The 17,894-nt window shown below is 40.6% G+C and overlaps 1 protein-coding gene across 19 annotated transcripts in view; it reads right to left on the bottom strand.

Annotated features, from left to right (window-relative positions):
- The window catches only part of ATP2B2 (ATPase plasma membrane Ca2+ transporting 2), a 355,474-nt gene that overhangs the window by 37,936 nt on the left and 299,644 nt on the right, over positions 1-17,894 (bottom strand). For all 19 annotated transcript variants that reach the window (XR_013391957.1, XM_077924827.1, XM_077924825.1 and 16 more), the window contains 5 exons: positions 11,504-11,683; positions 10,230-10,317; positions 7,598-7,704; positions 6,633-6,824; positions 1,317-1,530 (listed from right to left, as the gene is read on the bottom strand). Coding sequence is in view for 18 of the 19 variants with exons in the window: in XM_077924827.1 (XP_077780953.1) it covers positions 1,317-1,530; positions 6,633-6,824; positions 7,598-7,704; positions 10,230-10,317; positions 11,504-11,683 (781 nt within the window). In the remaining variant the exon portion in view is untranslated. The remainder of the gene's footprint in view (positions 1-1,316; positions 1,531-6,632; positions 6,825-7,597; positions 7,705-10,229; positions 10,318-11,503; positions 11,684-17,894) is intronic.

Raw genomic sequence — 17,894 nt, 5'->3', positions numbered from 1 at the left:
GCTTCAATGAAATATTTAGTGACACATGTAGCTTGACCCTAAAACCTGAGAGAATGAAATTAACAGGCAGAAAGTTTAAGAAATACAGTGGGAAGTATTGTATCCAATGCTAGTCCTACTCAGCGCAGACCCGTTAAAGTTAATAGACATTCCTAACTTAAGTTCATTTCAGTTAATTTCAAACTGAGTTAATTGGATCCAAGTTACTTGAATGCGATCCCGATCCATAATTTATAGAAGTTACTGCTACAACTCCGGAAAACCCCCCAACACACTGAGAGTATAGATTTGCTAGGGCTGCCATACATCCATGGCAACCATAGATTTGCTCATCCGACATTTTATATTTCCAGTAGAGGACATAATGCACAAGAATATTTGTGGCAGCTCAGGTCCTACTTGGATGGTCATTCCCACCCTAATGATTGACAATTCCTGAAGAAAACAATCAGTATGAGCACAAGACTTTGCTATGGAATTATATGGTTGCCATATTCAGGGCCAGGGAGGAATTTCCCTGCAAAAAATTGGGCCTGTCTGGAGATCTTGCCTATCTCATAGCAATAGCCACAGTTTGTTGGCAAAAAAAAAAAAAAAAAAAAGGCATTGGGTTGGGTCAATCTGGCAGAGGGGCTGAGTCAGAACCACACCTCCATCTCCTCAGTTGAAGTATCAGGGTGTTGAAGTCTCAGGGTACCCCATTAAAGTGTCTGAATGCCCAGACAGGGGCGGCCATAACGCCCCCCCCAAAGGCATGCTGGATGGATTGCCCAGAATTGATGCATGTCATTGGGTGATCCTAAACCCAGGAATAATTCTAAACCTGATGGAATAATCTTCCAGCAAATAGATTGGTTGATTCAGGATACACACCCAATGCCTATGCCAGAACATACTGACATCAATAAAGTTGCGGCCAATTTGATCCCAAAATATTGTCTTCTATGAGGTGAAGTCCTACCACATGTATACAAGCCACGAGAGTAGGTCTGTGGATTGGATTGCTGAGCTAGTCTGTGTTCTTGGCAACATGTTGTGTCACATCTACAGATGAAAAAAGGCATGGAAAGCATGTTTGAAACCCAAAGCAAATACAATTCTGTAGTTCTACCACTATTTGTCAGAGGACAAGATGGTTGGATAGTGTCTTCGAAGCTACAAACATGAGTCTGACCAAACTGCGGGAGGCAGTGGAAGACAGGAGTGCCTGGCGTGCTCTGGTCCATGGGGGCACAAAGAGTTGGACACGACTAAACGACTAAACAACAACACCACTATTTGTTAAAGTTAGCAATAAAAAGGCTAGATAATCTTACCAACAAAAAGGAGGGTAAAAATGAGAGTGAGCTGGTACACAGCATGGCCCAAAATGTTCTTCATCATAGTACGGGAGATAAGAGGCTTGTTTCGGCCATATGGTTTCCTTAGCAGCAACGACTCTGTAGGAGGTTCCGTAGCCAGAGCAAGAGAGGCAAAGGTGTCCATGATCAGATTGACCCATAGCATCTGTACAGCTTTTAAAGGAGAGTCCTTAAGAGAGAAATTATAGAGTGAAATGTCAGTATCTTTGCCATGTCAATATATGTACTTGTTGCTCTTAAATATTTCTGCAAAACCTTTCCTTGCAACAAGGTCATAACTACCAGTATTCTAATTTCATTTTTGTATTCTCCCAACAACTCTGTCAGATGGATTTGGCTGAGAAAGTCAAATTTCAGCAGTGAGCAGGTGTTTGAATCTTGGCCTCCAGCATCCAAAGCCCATTTTCCAAATGTTCTGTACAGACATAACCCTCATTGTACAATTGCAAGAGAAAATAAGGACTAATTTAAATGCTAAACCCTTAAAATAGATATGAATAAAATACACACACACACATGCAAACATTTCAGCAAGTGAAGTTTGAAAATCCTTCAACAATGGTGGAGTAATAGAGCCAGTAACCTTTCAGGAAGCACCATTTGAGTTATTTTACTTTTACAAATTAATGGTAAGTCAAGATGTCACATCAGTCTGGTCAAGGATTATATGGTTTGTTAGGTATTTGTTTCCAAGACTACATAAACAACCACTAGAAGGAGCTATCTGCTCACTGAATCTAGTAGGGCTATGCTTGGAGTCAAATCAGGCTTTGAAATTGCCCGTTAAAAACAAACAAACAAATTCAGATCCCAAAACCAAAATAAATTACTGTTAAATAGGCTTTCTTAAATTGTCTTTTGGATAACGGTTCCTTCTCAGCATCTTTCCTCACTAGAGAACTATGGATAAAGTGGCATTCTAAAACTCTAGTGAGGAAGAACATGTGATTTTATTTTTTAGATTAATTGACATGCTTAATTCATGTTTCTCTGAAACCTAAAACAGACTATTCTATCATGTGTTTTTTAAATTTTTAAAAAAGTGAAAATTAATTTGGTTTGTGAAAAATGCAAACAAATCAATCACAATATTCAATATAATCGGATAAAGTGCCTTACTGCACAATCCTATGCATGACTATTCAAATGCGATCAGAAGGCACTATCTGACTGGTAAGTATTTATAGAATTGCAGCTGTAGAGTTCAACTGTAACAATATCCATCATTTTTAGAATACCTAGGATATAACTATCTTAAAGCAATGCGCAGCTTGTTGTATTAATACTAGGCAACAGGTCCAGTTCTGAGCTCGTCCCACTACAATATATTTTCTGCTGCCAAGTTTTGCCCTACTTGCCAGAACAAAATGCTTCTGTAACTGCACTAGGGCAAACTATGCCATTGTTCTTCCACACTGATGTGTACGAGCTGAGCATCCCTGTGATAGCTTGCTCTGGTCACCAGAAGCAATAAATTCATTGTGCTAACTAAAAAAACTCAGAATGTATGCTTGTAGCAGTAATGCAGAAGCAATTTTTTTGTGATTCAGTATCTGCCTAAAAGCAACACCATAACCATATCTGAGAAACAATGCAATTTTATGATATAATGGTTATAATTTCATAAGATTTCTGTGCCGTAGATAAATATTTGAAAAATGAAAGCTGAGATATCTGAAAAGATTATCAATTGCCTAAATAAGCTTGGAGGTCTCTATATATGCCCTGCAAGCCATTTGCCCCTCCCCTGATTGGCAAAAGGCCAAAGTCATTTACTCCTTCAGTGAGCAACTTGACATGCATACAATCTTTCAAAGAGATCATATGTGCACCGAGGGGGGGAAAATCCTCTTTTTACAAATGGTGTGAAATTAAAGTGCCTGTCCCTGCATCCTGCTCTCCTATCATCTGAAGCTATATTTGTTGCTATAAAAAGGTCTCTGTTGTGCAAGTGTCAGCAGAAACCCAAGGGAACTCCAGTGTATAATGAAAAGCAAATTTCTCACTTTGATCCATCCTCTAAATTACACATGTGCAATTGGCAGCCATCACTTTTGGCAGCAGCTCATTCTCACCATTTCACAGTGCCAATCATTCCATGTTGCTAAGGTGCCTCTAATAATTATCTATCATCTACTGCGCTGCACAGTTCAGTCAAGTGTAAAAGCTTATTCTAAACCCCAGCCTAAGCATTAAACACACATTAATTTTGGCACTTGGTGGAATGAAATTTCCACTGCAGCTCTTTCTTATTTCTGATTAATTCTTTGCAAGCTAAGGGAAATGTGCATCTGAGCTCGGGTTTAGAATAATTTTAAAGATGAGTCATTCAGCTACATTGCCCAAGATTTTTTTTAAAAAATATGATTTTATGCATTTCAAAGGCAGAAGCAAATGGAAATTAAAACAATTATGTGGACTTTGAATTTATGTGGAAATGTGTTTAAGAAGTGATCCACCTAAAACATTTATTTCACTTGTTCTTTTCTTTGTAACCTTGGAAGGCATTAGCAAGGGTCTAAATAAAAAAAGGGGAAGTTTTTGTAAAAAGATCCCAGATGTTTTACATGAAACACAAATCTGTACATCACAATTCATCATGAAATATCACCCCTACATGTTTCATGTTGGACATATCAGGAACATTATTGTTATTTTTAAACATTCATTGATTCATAAACCCAGCATATATCTTCCATATTAAAACTTTCAAGGACTGTAACAACAAAGGTATGAAAATGCAAATTAAAACACATAACAGTAGGGGTTATGCACACTTACCTAAAAATATAATTACAGTAGCAGTATGTGTACACATAGCCACATAGAAGTATATATATTTATAATAGTTCTATTATATTCTACCATTTTAAATATCTTTGCAAAGTTTATTTTAGATTTTAGCTGCACAAAGAAAACCACAATCATTCTGTGACAGTCAATTTTTAATTTTCAATAAATGAATGAACGATGCACAAGAAAAGTGTAACTCCCCTACACACAAAGCAGCAAAAGGTAATTGTGGTATATTAACTACCCTACTGGTTCTTCCAATAAATAGATGGATGCTCTTCCTCAAAAGCACTTCCCAGACGCACAGAGAAAGGGCAAAGCTTCAAGTGATTGATTAGAACTGGGTTCAACAGAACTCTCTTTTCTGCCCATCCTGATAAGTTCCTAGCTTGCAAAGTAAATATTAAAAGCCCTAGGGAGAAGAGAGTTGTCTGGGTGCATATATGGGAGGAATGCATCATCCTCCCATTTGTAGTAATGAGTGATGCACTGAAGTGCACATGCAGTCATGATTAGGGGGAAAGGAAAGAGGGCTCCATTGAGCTCTACGCTGATCCCTGCCACTGCATTCTTAGCTGCACTCATGGAGGGAAGAATTGTGTTAAAGTTTCTTAAATACTTAAATCAAAATATTTTATCAATATGCCTTAGAATTTTCAAAAGGGCAGGGGCAAGGACATGCAATCCTTTGATTTCTTTTTAATATTTCTATCGCAAGGTCTACCGTAATTAAAACGAAATGTACAAGAGGCAAACAAATTTGGTATTATATACTCCATGGTTCACTGTGCTTTCCCGATTCCACATCTGTCTTTTGTATAGGAAAAAGAAATACTAAAGAGTGGCAAAGTGACATGAGCAGTCCTCCCTCCCCTTGCTCTGACCGTCCCTGCTACAGTGAACAGCAACAGCTTGAGTTTTCACTGCTCAGAGGAACCACAGGTCTGCAACTGAGCCCAAGATCCATGAAGAAATAAATAGTTATAACCTTTGAACACCTTGAAAAATTTAGAAGAGTAATTTGGGAGGAGTTTCACCTTTGTGGCATCTAATAGAGACAGCCTCGGGTTTCACTTGGCCATATCATGATGACAAGGTAAACTTATTCTTTGCCGTATACCTATGACTTATTCATGATTTTGCTCACTGAGGCTGAATTTTCCTGTTGTACCAGAGTGAACAGTATGTGCTATGTGTATATCTGCACTGTATTCACAGAGGTGCCACACTCTGTTTAATATCACCCTTCCATATTTGATTCTCTCTCTATCTATATATCTCTATATATGAAGTGCTATTTTTCCTACAAAAAGAGGTGTCGGAACTCACCATGAACTCTTGTTCTCTTGTAATGGCAATGGCGCCCACCCAAGAGATGCTAGAATTGAATTCTGGTGAGTTCCAGCCGAAAAATAGCCCTGTATATATTACCTTTTAAAAACCATGTTGCCGTATTTCCTTAAGACTTCTTACAATGTAGAAAATATGTGCAATGGGCACATGAGAACAAATAATATAAACAGTTACTTAATACAACTGGTGTTTTGTGATTGGTATTTTACTCACTTTTGGTGAAATAAGCAGGTATGAGCACACCTTTGTACCTCTAGATTATAAGGTGCTGACATGTTTGTTATTATTTTTTTAGGAATATTAAAGTAACTGGGTGCACTAGCAGTTCCAAAAGAGCACTGATATGTGGTTTCAACAGAAAACATAATATTTGCTGCCTGTGAGGTACAAACTGTTCTGGACCTGGGTCCATGTTCTTGGCCCCAACAAGCAGTCAACATGGGTTACTGCCTGCCAGTAGCACAACATATAAAATTGCTGTATAAGGGTGCTTGTATGAACTTGGGTAAGAGTCCTCATATATGACATCATTTAAGCCATTTCTTTCTCTAAGACAGGATCAGATTTGAGTAAATGCAGTCTGCATAAATGAATGGAGTAGAATTGGGTAGAATCTGCATACTGAATGCAGTGACTGCATCATCATTTGAAATGGAATTCCCTTTATTTATATTTAATTGTTTTCAATTAACTACCTTTTTAGGCTGCCCAATAGCAAAAAAGTTCCCTGGCAAGCTTATAATAAATGTTAAAAACTTCAAATACACCACAGAATTAAACTGGCACAAAATAGGTTTCCAGCAAAACTCTTAATAGCTTTGGAAATTCAACAAGATCTTAAAACTTCAATAAAAATACATAATCACTAAAAGTTTTTTAAGATCACTATAGTTAAACCTGGGGAAGTGAAAAGGTATGTATATGGTACCAAAAAACAAACAAACAATGAAGGCACAAGGTGAGGCGAGCCTTTGTGGGGACAATATTGCATGACCATGGTGCCATCACTGAAAAGGCCTTCTTCCAAGAAGCAATCTGCAACATTCTCTTTGGCAAGGCCTCCAGACAAGTGCCTCAGATGAAGATCTTAAGGTACTTTAGTCATTTACTTTAATTCAACCTTACCTGGGTAATGCAAGCTCCAGTGAAAGCAACGATTACGGCCACTACATTTACTGTGAGCTGGAACTGCAGGAACTTGGAAATACTGTCATAGACATTACGACCCCACATTACAGCTTTCACAATGCTACTAAAGTTATCGTCGGTCAGGATAATATCTGAGGCTTCCTTTGCGACATCAGTTCCTGCAATACCCTGAAAAATGTAGAAGGCATATCAAAAATAACTTACTAGAATGAGAAACAGTGTTTCAATAAGGAATAGCACTTTCAGAAGAGAGGTAACTTAAATTGGCTGTTAATAAATAAAATGAGCCAGGAGCCAAAGAACCATTAAACTGGTTAGCCTGGTCAAAACTTTAGGAGACTTTAGACTTGTTTTCCTCAACAGCAGTTCCTATGCTGGATAGATATTGAACCAATTTGGAAATGTTTTCAATAGCAGTTCGTAATATGGCAAATCTAAAATTCAGTTACATCACAATACAGTGGTATCTTGGGTTACATACGCTTCAGGTTACAGACTCTGCTAACCTAGAAATAGTGCTTCAGGTTAAGAACTTTGCTTCAGGATGAGAACAGAAATCGTGCTCCGGCAGCGCAGCAGTTTCAGGTTAAGTACAGACCTCCAGAATGAATTAAGTACTAAACCCGAGGTACAACTGTATAGGAATTTGGCATCACACTGTCAATGGGCATACTTAAGACAATCAATTCAGCTGAAGTAACAGCAATACATCAACGGACTGAGATTGCCTACAAGCCTACTCCCAGGGAAATGATGGCACCAAAGCAGCAGCAGATTGGGTGTGAACAGTCTCATAAAATGGTGAATATATTTATCATTAGAGGGAGTTTCAGGGAATATTTTACACACACACCCACTACTGAATGCACTACTTCAACCCCAAAATTGAAACTATTGAATATTCTGGGCATTCCTGAAAAGGAGCATGTTCTTAAATGTACCATTGCAAAGCCAACATCAGCTTTCTTAAGTGCCGGTCCATCATTAGTTCCATCACCAGTCACTGCTACAACCTGCCTCTGCTCCACTTGAGTGCTGTCAATAATACCTGTAAAATATTGCAATGAATTTTAAGAAACTGTGTGGTTGCATGAAAGTATGGTGGATTAAAAAAAATTATAGTCTGATGCTGTAATCTGCATGTTCATATGGGAAAAAGCATCTTCACAGGTGGACAAACTTTTTACAATCCTTAAAACTGTGTACATCAATCCACATGTTCCAGCATACCAATCTATTTGATTTAACTACATCATATTTCTCATATAGCATCCTTTTCACACACAGCTCAATGTGCTACCCTATTTCTTCTTTCTCCCCCCTTATTAAGCATTGTCTTCTCAATTCATCTTTGCTCTCTGTTCTTTCCCAGCTTCTAAGAACTGATGGCACTTACAGAACCCACTGCTGAAGCTAAATGCTACTGTGAGGGCAGAAGTAGTTTTCCAAAGTTATTAATTATATTGAGTTGGAAAACTTTTTCAGCTGGAGCACCACATTCCCTTGTGGGCAACCTTCCAGGGTGACATGCCTGTGGCAGGCAGGTCTAGAGGCAAGCATAGGTGGAGCAATGACTGTAAATTTACATTTGTATAGTAGGCCAGTTTCTATACATGCTCACACATCATTTTCTATCTTCCATCTAGGCATGCAAGAGGCATTATCAGAGCTCGCCTCTAGCCACCAGACCTGAAGGCCCATCCCCCTCAGTTTATATACATGAAAAGCCATTGTATAACAAATGGCTGAATGAATTATTACAATTACAGAACAATGAAGGTTATATGAAAAAAATATTATTCAGAGTTTTATTTTTAAATTATTATTTTTTTAAAAAAACCAAAGAGTCCAGTCCTTAAACTCTGAGTATTAATAGGTTTCAAATGCCTCACACCACCAGCATGATTTCACAAAATGATATGGTGATGGTGTAACAAGCATTTGGAGAAAGGTGTTCATTCCTGAGGTGCTCATATCTACCACTTGAGCTTAACATTTATTGAGGGATCCATTAAGCACTCCAATGATCCAGATAATACAAAGTTCATAAAAACCTAACTGCTATTTATATGCGAACATTTAGTTGGAGGCTATATTGTGTCAAAACTCATACAGATTTATTGGGATTTTGCGGATGTTCAAACAAATTACAAATGTATCCATCTAACAGCAAATACTAAACACTGCTTTAAACATACTTTTGAGCCAAGATACCATTTTCAATATTTAATTAATTAAATATGGTAAGCAGACCATTTTACTCCTAAAGAGGAATGAAAAGTTAACACCATTAATGATGAATGAAGGAGACCTTATATTATGCTAAATGTGGTGCCCCTCTGGCAACTGTGTATCATTAAATGTTCAATATATAAGAAGGGTTGCTTTGTATCTTATATTTTTTCAGCTCTAGAGTATTTCTTATGCATCAAAGCTGAGACCCTGGTTTGTCCTTCAAACAGCAGGAAAACACACATTCAGTCAAAGCTAGTTGATGTTTCAAATAATTTCATATTAACTTTGAAGGGACTACAGAAATACAAAAGCTAAAAATCCTCCCAAGCAAGTTCTTCTTCCACTACAGTGGCTATTTAACACACACACACAACCCCCTCACCCCCAAAATACTCCTTGTTCAGTGTCCTCACTGCAGCTCTAACTGTAGTTATATAGGACATTCAGGGCTGCTTTATTTCTGTCAGATTCATATCCTGCACATGTAAACAACCCTGTTATGATTCAAGTGTCTACAGTGCCTCAACTTTGTTGACTGTGTTTTTTCTACAGAATAATTCATTTTACTCCCAGTCTATAATATCCAAATGAGCGATCCCAGAATGTTTATTTACGTTGCTTTCGAATACATTTTGTTTTAAGCTGACTACAAGACTACCTAGTCTAATCCTGAGAGATGCTGCAGGCACAAACACTTTAATTTCTGACATTAGAATGTTGGGCTTCTAGGAACATTCATCTGCGTATCTTCACAAGGATCATTTTACAGCAGACAGCTTGCTCCCTGGTTGCACGGAGAAATGAGAAAGCCACACACTAGACTTATTACTGGTAGTGCCAGTACTATGATTATCATTAATTTATAGAACACTATCAATGTATGGTGCACTTTACAAAGCAACATAAGCAATAAGGCAGATCAGCTGTGGGAAACACAACAAAGGGAAGGGAGGGAGGAATTGAGAGACGTGAGGAAGAGGAAAAGAACACCAGCTATGCAGTTAACCTCCTTTACCTTCATTTTAGTTGGTAAGACTAAAAGGTTAAAGGAAATTCTTATCAAAAGAGTTAATGTTGCATTGTGTTGTCTTAAACAAAGTGTATTGATATGTAGGAAACTGTAGTGATATATTTTATTACTACTACTACTATTTGTTACCCACCCTTCTCTCTAGGTCTTAGGGTGGGTTACAATTAAAACACAACATTAATATTGAAACACAACACTAAAAGCAGTTTAAAACAACTAAATCTACATAATTATATATGTAGTCACAGAAGGGCATATATATATATGCATCAGTGGTGCTGTATGTATATGGGTAAATTTGCATTCACCTTTGACTAAAGTGTGCTTATCAGTGGGAGATGAACGAGCAAGGACACGAAGTTTTGGCCATATCTTGTCAATGCGTTCCTGTTCAATCTGAAAGAAATAAGGATGAAACATTTGTCATTCTTTCAGAAACCATTCCACCACCATGTACCCTTTAGAATAAATGTCACTTTAAGGTTAACTTGTTTCCCACCTGACATTGCTAATACTTAAACAACTACAAGGGCTTCCTAGGGTTTTCTGCTGCTCTCATCCTCTGCTATGTTTCACTCTCTGAGCTATGCTAGCCTATTAAAGAATGATTTGTTCCCCAATCAAATTACTATGCTCCATATTGTCATTTTCACCTGACAAAGTAACAGTATAATGTTACTTTCAAGAAGTCATGTTGCTTTCGGTGCCTTTGAAAATATGTTTCTGACCTCTATCCTCTGTCTTTCCTGAACCAGCTGCTGCATCAGCTCTTTATAAAGGAAAGAAACTTTTCGTATTCTCACTAAATGTAAATGATTGAACACACAGTAAACAAGCACTGACATGTTTATATTACCACTTCTAAAAATATTAATGCACTTTAGGGACGTAGTGAGGATACTGGGTTGCTGAGCATTTTTTGGCCAAAGTTGTTGAGCAAATCGAACATTTTAACCAATTATAGAAAATTCCACCCCGATATGTGTTTTCGACTGATGCTTCCCAGATATATCTGGGAAATTCCGGACACATGGCAGCCCTAGCATATAACATATTTGAACAAGACAAAGACAGACACACCCTGAATCCCTACAAACTGTACAGTCAGCAAGGCTGGTGCATGAAACACAGGCATCGACTCAATTGGCATTCAAGGCTAATACAAACCATGAATTAGCACAAATATATAAATGTGTAGGTTGCTTTGCTCCTCCTCTGGACCTGTTGCTGCTGTGCTTCTGTGAGCTAAGACTTGGCTTAGCGTGTCATCTGAAACTGGGCTCATAGCTTATTTCCTCCAAACCACAAGCTCTAAACCAAGGACAAACCTCAACTTCAGCTCATGGTTTGTCTGCAGCAAGACAAACCCAGTTGGGACGACACAGCAACACAGAAGGACTGGAGGATGAGAAAAGTGGGCATGATCGGCTGGATTTTTAAAGACATACAATCTTAAAAAGAGTACCATCTCTCCCATTTGGAAAAAAGGAAGAACGTGAGGAACAGCGCAGCACAAGACAAATATGACAGGTTTTGTAACTATTTTATAGAATATTGTATGTTTTGTCCTGACATGACTTACATCTCCTTTCTCATTTCGGATCCTTCGGTTAAACTCTTTCCCCTCAATGCAGAGGAAATCTTCTCCAGGGTGAATTATCCCACACTTTATTGCAATAGCACGAGCTGTATTGATGTTGTCCCCTGTGACCATACGGACTGTAATTCCTGCTCGCTGACACTTTCTTATGGCTTCTGGGACCTAAAACAGTGAAATGAAATGGAGGGGGAAATATCAAAAACAAGCTGATCACGGTCAGATTTGTATTATAGCAGCAAATGTACTGTGAGACCAAAAGGGATTGGTTTTCTAACATTTCCAAAAGAAGCATGATGGAGATATAGGGAACACAAGTAAGATCATTTCTTCCTACAACAACTTATACAAGAGACAAATTCGAAATCGTTATGAACTTAATGTGCCATCCAACCTGTTATGACTGCCCAAGATGTTTTCCTGATGAAATATAGCAAAATATAATTACATGTATAGAAACTGACCAAACTGACAGTTCAATCATACTTTAATAATAATAATGACAGGGAAGGTCTTGAGGGCAGCAGGCTGGCATAGGGGATGTTTGGCAGGTCACATGGCACACATAGGTTTGTCCTCCCAACACTTTGTCGCTGCTCCCTGCTTATGGAATGGCCAACCCTAATAAGTTACTGCTTGCAGAATATGCTGTATTCCTGCTATTGGTTTAGGTGGTCATGCAACTCTTTTATAGGCATTAGAAACAACTAGAAACCTAATGAAAAATTCCCCAAAGGGACTGAAAGCCTCTTATGCAGCTATGATGAATTGTAAATAAAATTCTGAAAGGTTCACAATAGAATACTATCCTAACTGCTGCCTGAGAAGACTCCCTGAGTGAGTGCTTGAGGGCCCTGCTCCTTCCTGCCACTTACCATCTGGCCCAGGGCGGGGCCTGACAGGCCTCACCAGGACAGTTGTTACTGCCGGAGAGGCACAGAGTGTTTTTAAAATGTGTTTTTTTTGTTTGTTTTTTAATTCTTTGGATTTTTTGTATGTGCGGGGTGGGGGTGGGATGGATGTTGGTTGGGCTTGGGGAATTATTTTATTATTATTATTTTGATGTTTTTGTAATTTTTACATTTTTCGCTTGTATTGTTTTATTGGTTTTGGTTGTTTGTTTAAGGTGTTATTTTGTTTTTGTTTTTAGGGGGAGGGTTCAGGGCTGCCGGGGAGTGGGCCCCAGCCCATAAAATGGCTGGGGCATGTTCCACAGGGCGGGATGCACTGGGACAACCGATCTCAGTGATCACGGGTAGGAGGAGGAGTTACGCTAAGACCAGACCCTATCATTACAGAGGAGGCAGGTTTAGTCGTTGTCTGAGGACTATCCCTGCCTCCGGGTCTGGTCCTGACCGGATGGATACTAGAATCAGCAAGGGATACCCACATGACCTGAAGGTGCTGCTGTGCAATGCCAGGTCAATGATTCATAAGACCACTGCCATCCATGACTTGATCATGGATGGAGGATTTGACCTGGCTTGTATAACAGAGACCTGGTTGGATGAAGCAGATGGGCCTGTCCTTGCCGCTGCTTGTCCACCAGGTTTCTCTTACGCACAGCAACCCAGGTCATGTGGGCGGGGAGGGGGGGTTGCAGTGATTTTTAGGAAGTCATTAGTTTGCACCAGGCGTCCTGTTGGGAAGACCCAGTTTTCTGAGTGCATGTTCTGGAAGTTGGGCAATAGGGGCAGTACAGGATTCCTTTTGGTGTACCGACCTCCCCGCTGCACCAAGGATTCCCTGCCCGAGCTGCTTCAGGTCGTGGCGGATGTTCTCCTGGAGACACCTAGCTTGGTCGTCCTAGGGGATTTTAACATCCATGCCGACACGACCTTACAAGGGGCCGCTCGGGACTTCGTGGAAAGCATGGCCTCCATGGGGCTGTCCCTGAATAAGTCTGGCCCAACCCATAGCCGTGGACATGCCTTGGACCTGGTGTTTACCTCTATGGATGTTGGTGATCTGACACTAAGTAAAAGCGAAACGAAAGAAGTGCCATGGTCAGATCACTTCCTGGTGCAACTGGACTTCTCTGCGACCCATCCCCTCTGCAGGGAGGTGGGACCAATTCGGATGGTCCGCCCCCGCCACTTAATGGATCCAAATGGTTTCCAGAGAGTGGTAGGGGATGCTTTATCCCATGTTGATGGCCTTTCAGCTGATTCCCTGGTGGCCCGCTGGAATGTGGAGTTAACCAGGGCTATTGACTGTTTGGCTCCGAAGCGCCCTCTCCGATTGCATGGAGCCCGGACAGCCCCGTGGTTTTCCACGGATCTGAGGGCAATGAAACAATCGTTGAGACGGCTAGAGCGCCGGTGGCGGAGAACTCATTCCGAATCTGACCGGACACAGGTTAGAGCTCAACGTTGAGCCTACCAAGTGGCGATAGCGACGGCGAAGAAGAATTTCTTCACCGCCTCTATTGAATCTGCAGAAAACAGCAGCAGGAGACTTTTTCAGGTGGTTCACAATTTAGCGGAACCACCTGCAACATCGGGGCCCAGTACGGGCCACATGTTCTCCTGCAATGATTTTGCAAAGTTTTTTGCAGATAAAATCGCTCAGATTCGGGAAGAAGTAGACTCCACCGTGGGAGCAGGGCCGGGGCGGGAGAGTGCTAGAGTTCTGTCTAGTCAAGTTGAGTGGGATCAATTCCAATCTGTTACCTCCGAGGATGTGGACAGGCTGCTTGGACGAGTGAAACCAACCACCTGTCTCCTGGATCCTTGCCCATCCTGGCTTATAAAAGCTAGCCGGGAAGGACTGGGCAATGGGCTTCGTGGGGTGGTGAATGCTTCCCTCCGTGAGGGAGCCTTCCCAGACCCGCTGAAAGAGGCGGTTATTAAACCGCTTCTTAAAAAACCATCTTTAGATGCGGCCACGATGGCCAACTATCGCCCAGTCTCAAATCTTCCATTCCTGGGCAAGGTGATTGAGCGAGCGGTTGCCGAACAACTCCAGGCACGCCTGGAAGAAGCGGACCATTTGGATCCCTTCCAGTCGGGATTCAGGCCTCATCATGGGACTGAAACTGCCTTGGTCGCACTGGTTGATGATCTCCGGCGGGCTAGGGACAAAGGTGAGAGCTGTTTCCTAGTTCTGCTGGATCTCTCAGCGGCGTTTGATACCATCGACCATAGCATCCTTCTGGACCGTCTTGAGGGGCTGGGAGCTGGGGGCACTGTTATACAGTGGTTCCGCTCCTTCCTCCTGGGCCGTGTTCAGAAAGTGGTGGTGGGGGATGAGTGTTCAGACCCCTGGGCTCTCACTTGTGGGGTGCCTCAGGGTTCTGTCCTCTCCCCCATGCTTTTCAACATTTACATGCAGCCGCTGGGAGAGATCATCAGGAGGTTTGGGCTGGGTGTTCATCAGTATGCGGATGATACCCAGCTCTACCTCTCTTTTAAATCAGAACCAGTGAAGGCGGTGAAGGTCCTGTGTGAGTGTCTGGAGGCGGTTGGAGGATGGATGGCGGCTAACAGATTGAGGTTGAATCCTGACAAGACAGAAGTACTGTTTTTGGGGGACAGGAGGCGGGCAGGTGTGGAGGATTCCCTGGTCCTGAATGGGGTAACTGTGCCCCTGAAGGACCAGGTGCGCAGCCTGGGAGTCATTTTGGACTCACAGCTGTCCATGGAGGCACAGGTCAAATCCGTGTCCAGGGCAGCTGTTTACCAGCTCCATCTGGTACGTAGGCTGAGACCCTATCTGCCTGCGGACTGTCTCACCAGAGTGGTACATGCTCTGGTTATCTCCCGCTTGGACTACTGCAATGCACTCTACGTGGGGCTACCTTTGAAGGTGACTCGGAAACTACAACTAATCCAGAATGCGGCAGCTAGACTGGTGACTGGGAGCGGCCGCCGAGACCATATAACACCGGTCTTGAAAGACTTGCATTGGCTCCCAGTACGTTTCCGAGCACAATTCAAAGTGTTGGTGCTGACCTTTAAAGCCCTAAACGGCCTCGGTCCAGTATACCTGAAGGAGCGTCTCCACCCCCATCATTCTGCCCGGACGCTGAGGTCCAGCGCCGAGGGCCTTCTGGCGGTTCCCTCATTGCGAGAAGCAAAGCTACAGGGAACCAGGCAGAGGGCCTTCTCGGTAGTGGCGCCCACCCTGTGGAACGCCCTTCCAGCAGATGTCAAAGTGATAAATAACTACCTGACATTCAAGAGACATCTTAAGGCAGCCCTGTTCAGGGAAGTTTTTAACATGTGATATTTTATTGTATTTTTGGTTTTTATGGAAGCCGCCCAGAGTGGCTGGGGAGGCCCAGCCAGATGGGCGGGGTATAAATAATAAATTATTATTATTATAAATTATTATTATTACTAACAGCACCTAACAGTAGATGTATATGCTACATCTCACAATTTTAAAGCAGCAAATACAAATTCAGCACCGCCTTACCAGATTATCTGAGCTCAGCTATTCCAATAATAGCACCAAGGAGAAAAGGCAATGGGAAGGCATGCTCTCTATCCTCTATTCAGTGGCTTAAAAAAAATAAAAATCCCTTGCCAATACTAAAGTCATTATGAATAAGTTATAAGCCTACAAAAGATCACTCAAGGAGAATTTATATTTGAAAATCAGCATTATGTCCTGAAAGCACAGATATATTGCTAAAGCTCAACATAATCAATAGGCGGATGGCAGACTGCTTGGAAGCCCTACGTAAGCTGTTCCAAGCTACATGAAGGAAGAGTGTACTAGAGGCATTAGAGATAAACATAAATGTAGTAAATAAATAAGTACCAGTGGAACAGCTTAAGGAAGTTGTGGTACTTTCACAGCATGGATATAATGGAATCAGTGCTCACATTCTGCTATATATCCACATTCAAGAAGTGTGGATGGGAAATAATGACTGGTAAAGGAAGTGCACTCTGTGCATAATCAGAGTTAGAACTGATACACTTGTGATACAATCTTGAGAAAAACCAAGTAAGAAATAGGACATTAGCATGAACTTTCACTAACATCTACTGTAGTGTGAGGCACCACACTATAGTTATTTATTAGAACATTTTCACCCACGTCTAAGCCCTCAAAGTTGCTAACAACCATGGCATATGACATAACATGATATGGCTGAGGTTAGGATATTGCTATGATATATTTTCTTTAAAAGTTAATGTATGAAAAAGTTCATAAAAAGGCAAACAAAAATGATCAAGGGGGTGGATTGCTTCCCCTTTGAGGAAAGACTGCAGTGTTTAGGACTTTTTATCTTAAGAGAAAAGACACACGAATAGCGACATGATAGAAGTTTATAAAATTATACTTCACATGGAAAAATATGGACAGAGAAAAGTTTTTATCCCTCTCCCATGGGCATACAATAAAGCCAAATGTTGGAAGATTCAGCATAAAAGAAAGCACCTATTTACACAGCACATAGTTAAACTATTGGACTCACTCCCAGAAAAGGCAATGATGGCCACCAACCTGGATAACTTTAAAAGAAGATTAGACAAATTCATTAAGAATAAGAATATCAACAGTCCAGTTTGCAGGCTTCCCACTGTGAGAACAGGATATTAGATGGGCCATTGGCATGATCTAGCAGGCTCATCTTAGGTTCTGCTTTAAACAAGAGAAATTAGAAGATGCTCAAGAACTAAGGCAGGCCAGGCTATAAACTCCTGTGTTGTTGTTTTTTTAACTGTTCCTAATTCAGGTTGTAAAACAATACTTTATGTACAAGTATACTTGCCTTGTTTTGGCATTGACAGATAGTGATTCCTAATTAAAGATCTAACTGAAATGATATAATTTTCTTTCCTTTGAAGAAATCATGGTGAATTTTAAACAATAAACAGGTTGCTCCACGACACACAAACTTATCTTCAAATCTTACAACTATACGAGATTGAAAACTAAAACGTCTCCCAATTTTGGGGACATATTAATTGCAAGACAACATGAAGAGAGATGCCTTATAAACTGCATGCTTCCAGTTTTAACTTTCATTTTACTATGATTTTTTCTAATCATTTAAACTAGCACAACCCGTCAGCATCCACAACCCAGTTTAGAAACCTAAATAGCTTATATAAAACAACTGTTGATTAATTTTCCAAAAATACTTTTATGAAGTTGTAATCCAATGAGTAAACAGAGTATGCAGTAATGAGGTTTCTAGTCCTCCTGCAGAATTTTGTATGTTAAGATCTCCATAGAATATTGATGACTTTTTTATATAAAAGACTGAGGAATGTAATTAACTGTGCTGAATTATCCCTCATGAAGCTCTGTTTAGGTGTTACAGCCTGAATAATACTGAAGGTGCACTAAGAATCCTTTCAAGGTACAACAGAGATCATTAGAACCACAGAACTGAACTTCTATTAGCAAAGTAGTG

The sequence above is a fragment of the Podarcis muralis genome, chromosome 2 (assembly GCF_964188315.1).
Source record: "Podarcis muralis chromosome 2, rPodMur119.hap1.1, whole genome shotgun sequence".
Taxonomy (NCBI): domain Eukaryota; kingdom Metazoa; phylum Chordata; class Lepidosauria; order Squamata; family Lacertidae; genus Podarcis; species Podarcis muralis.
Note: the sequence above shows the minus strand (reverse complement) of the source record. Positions and strands in the feature narration are given on the sequence as shown.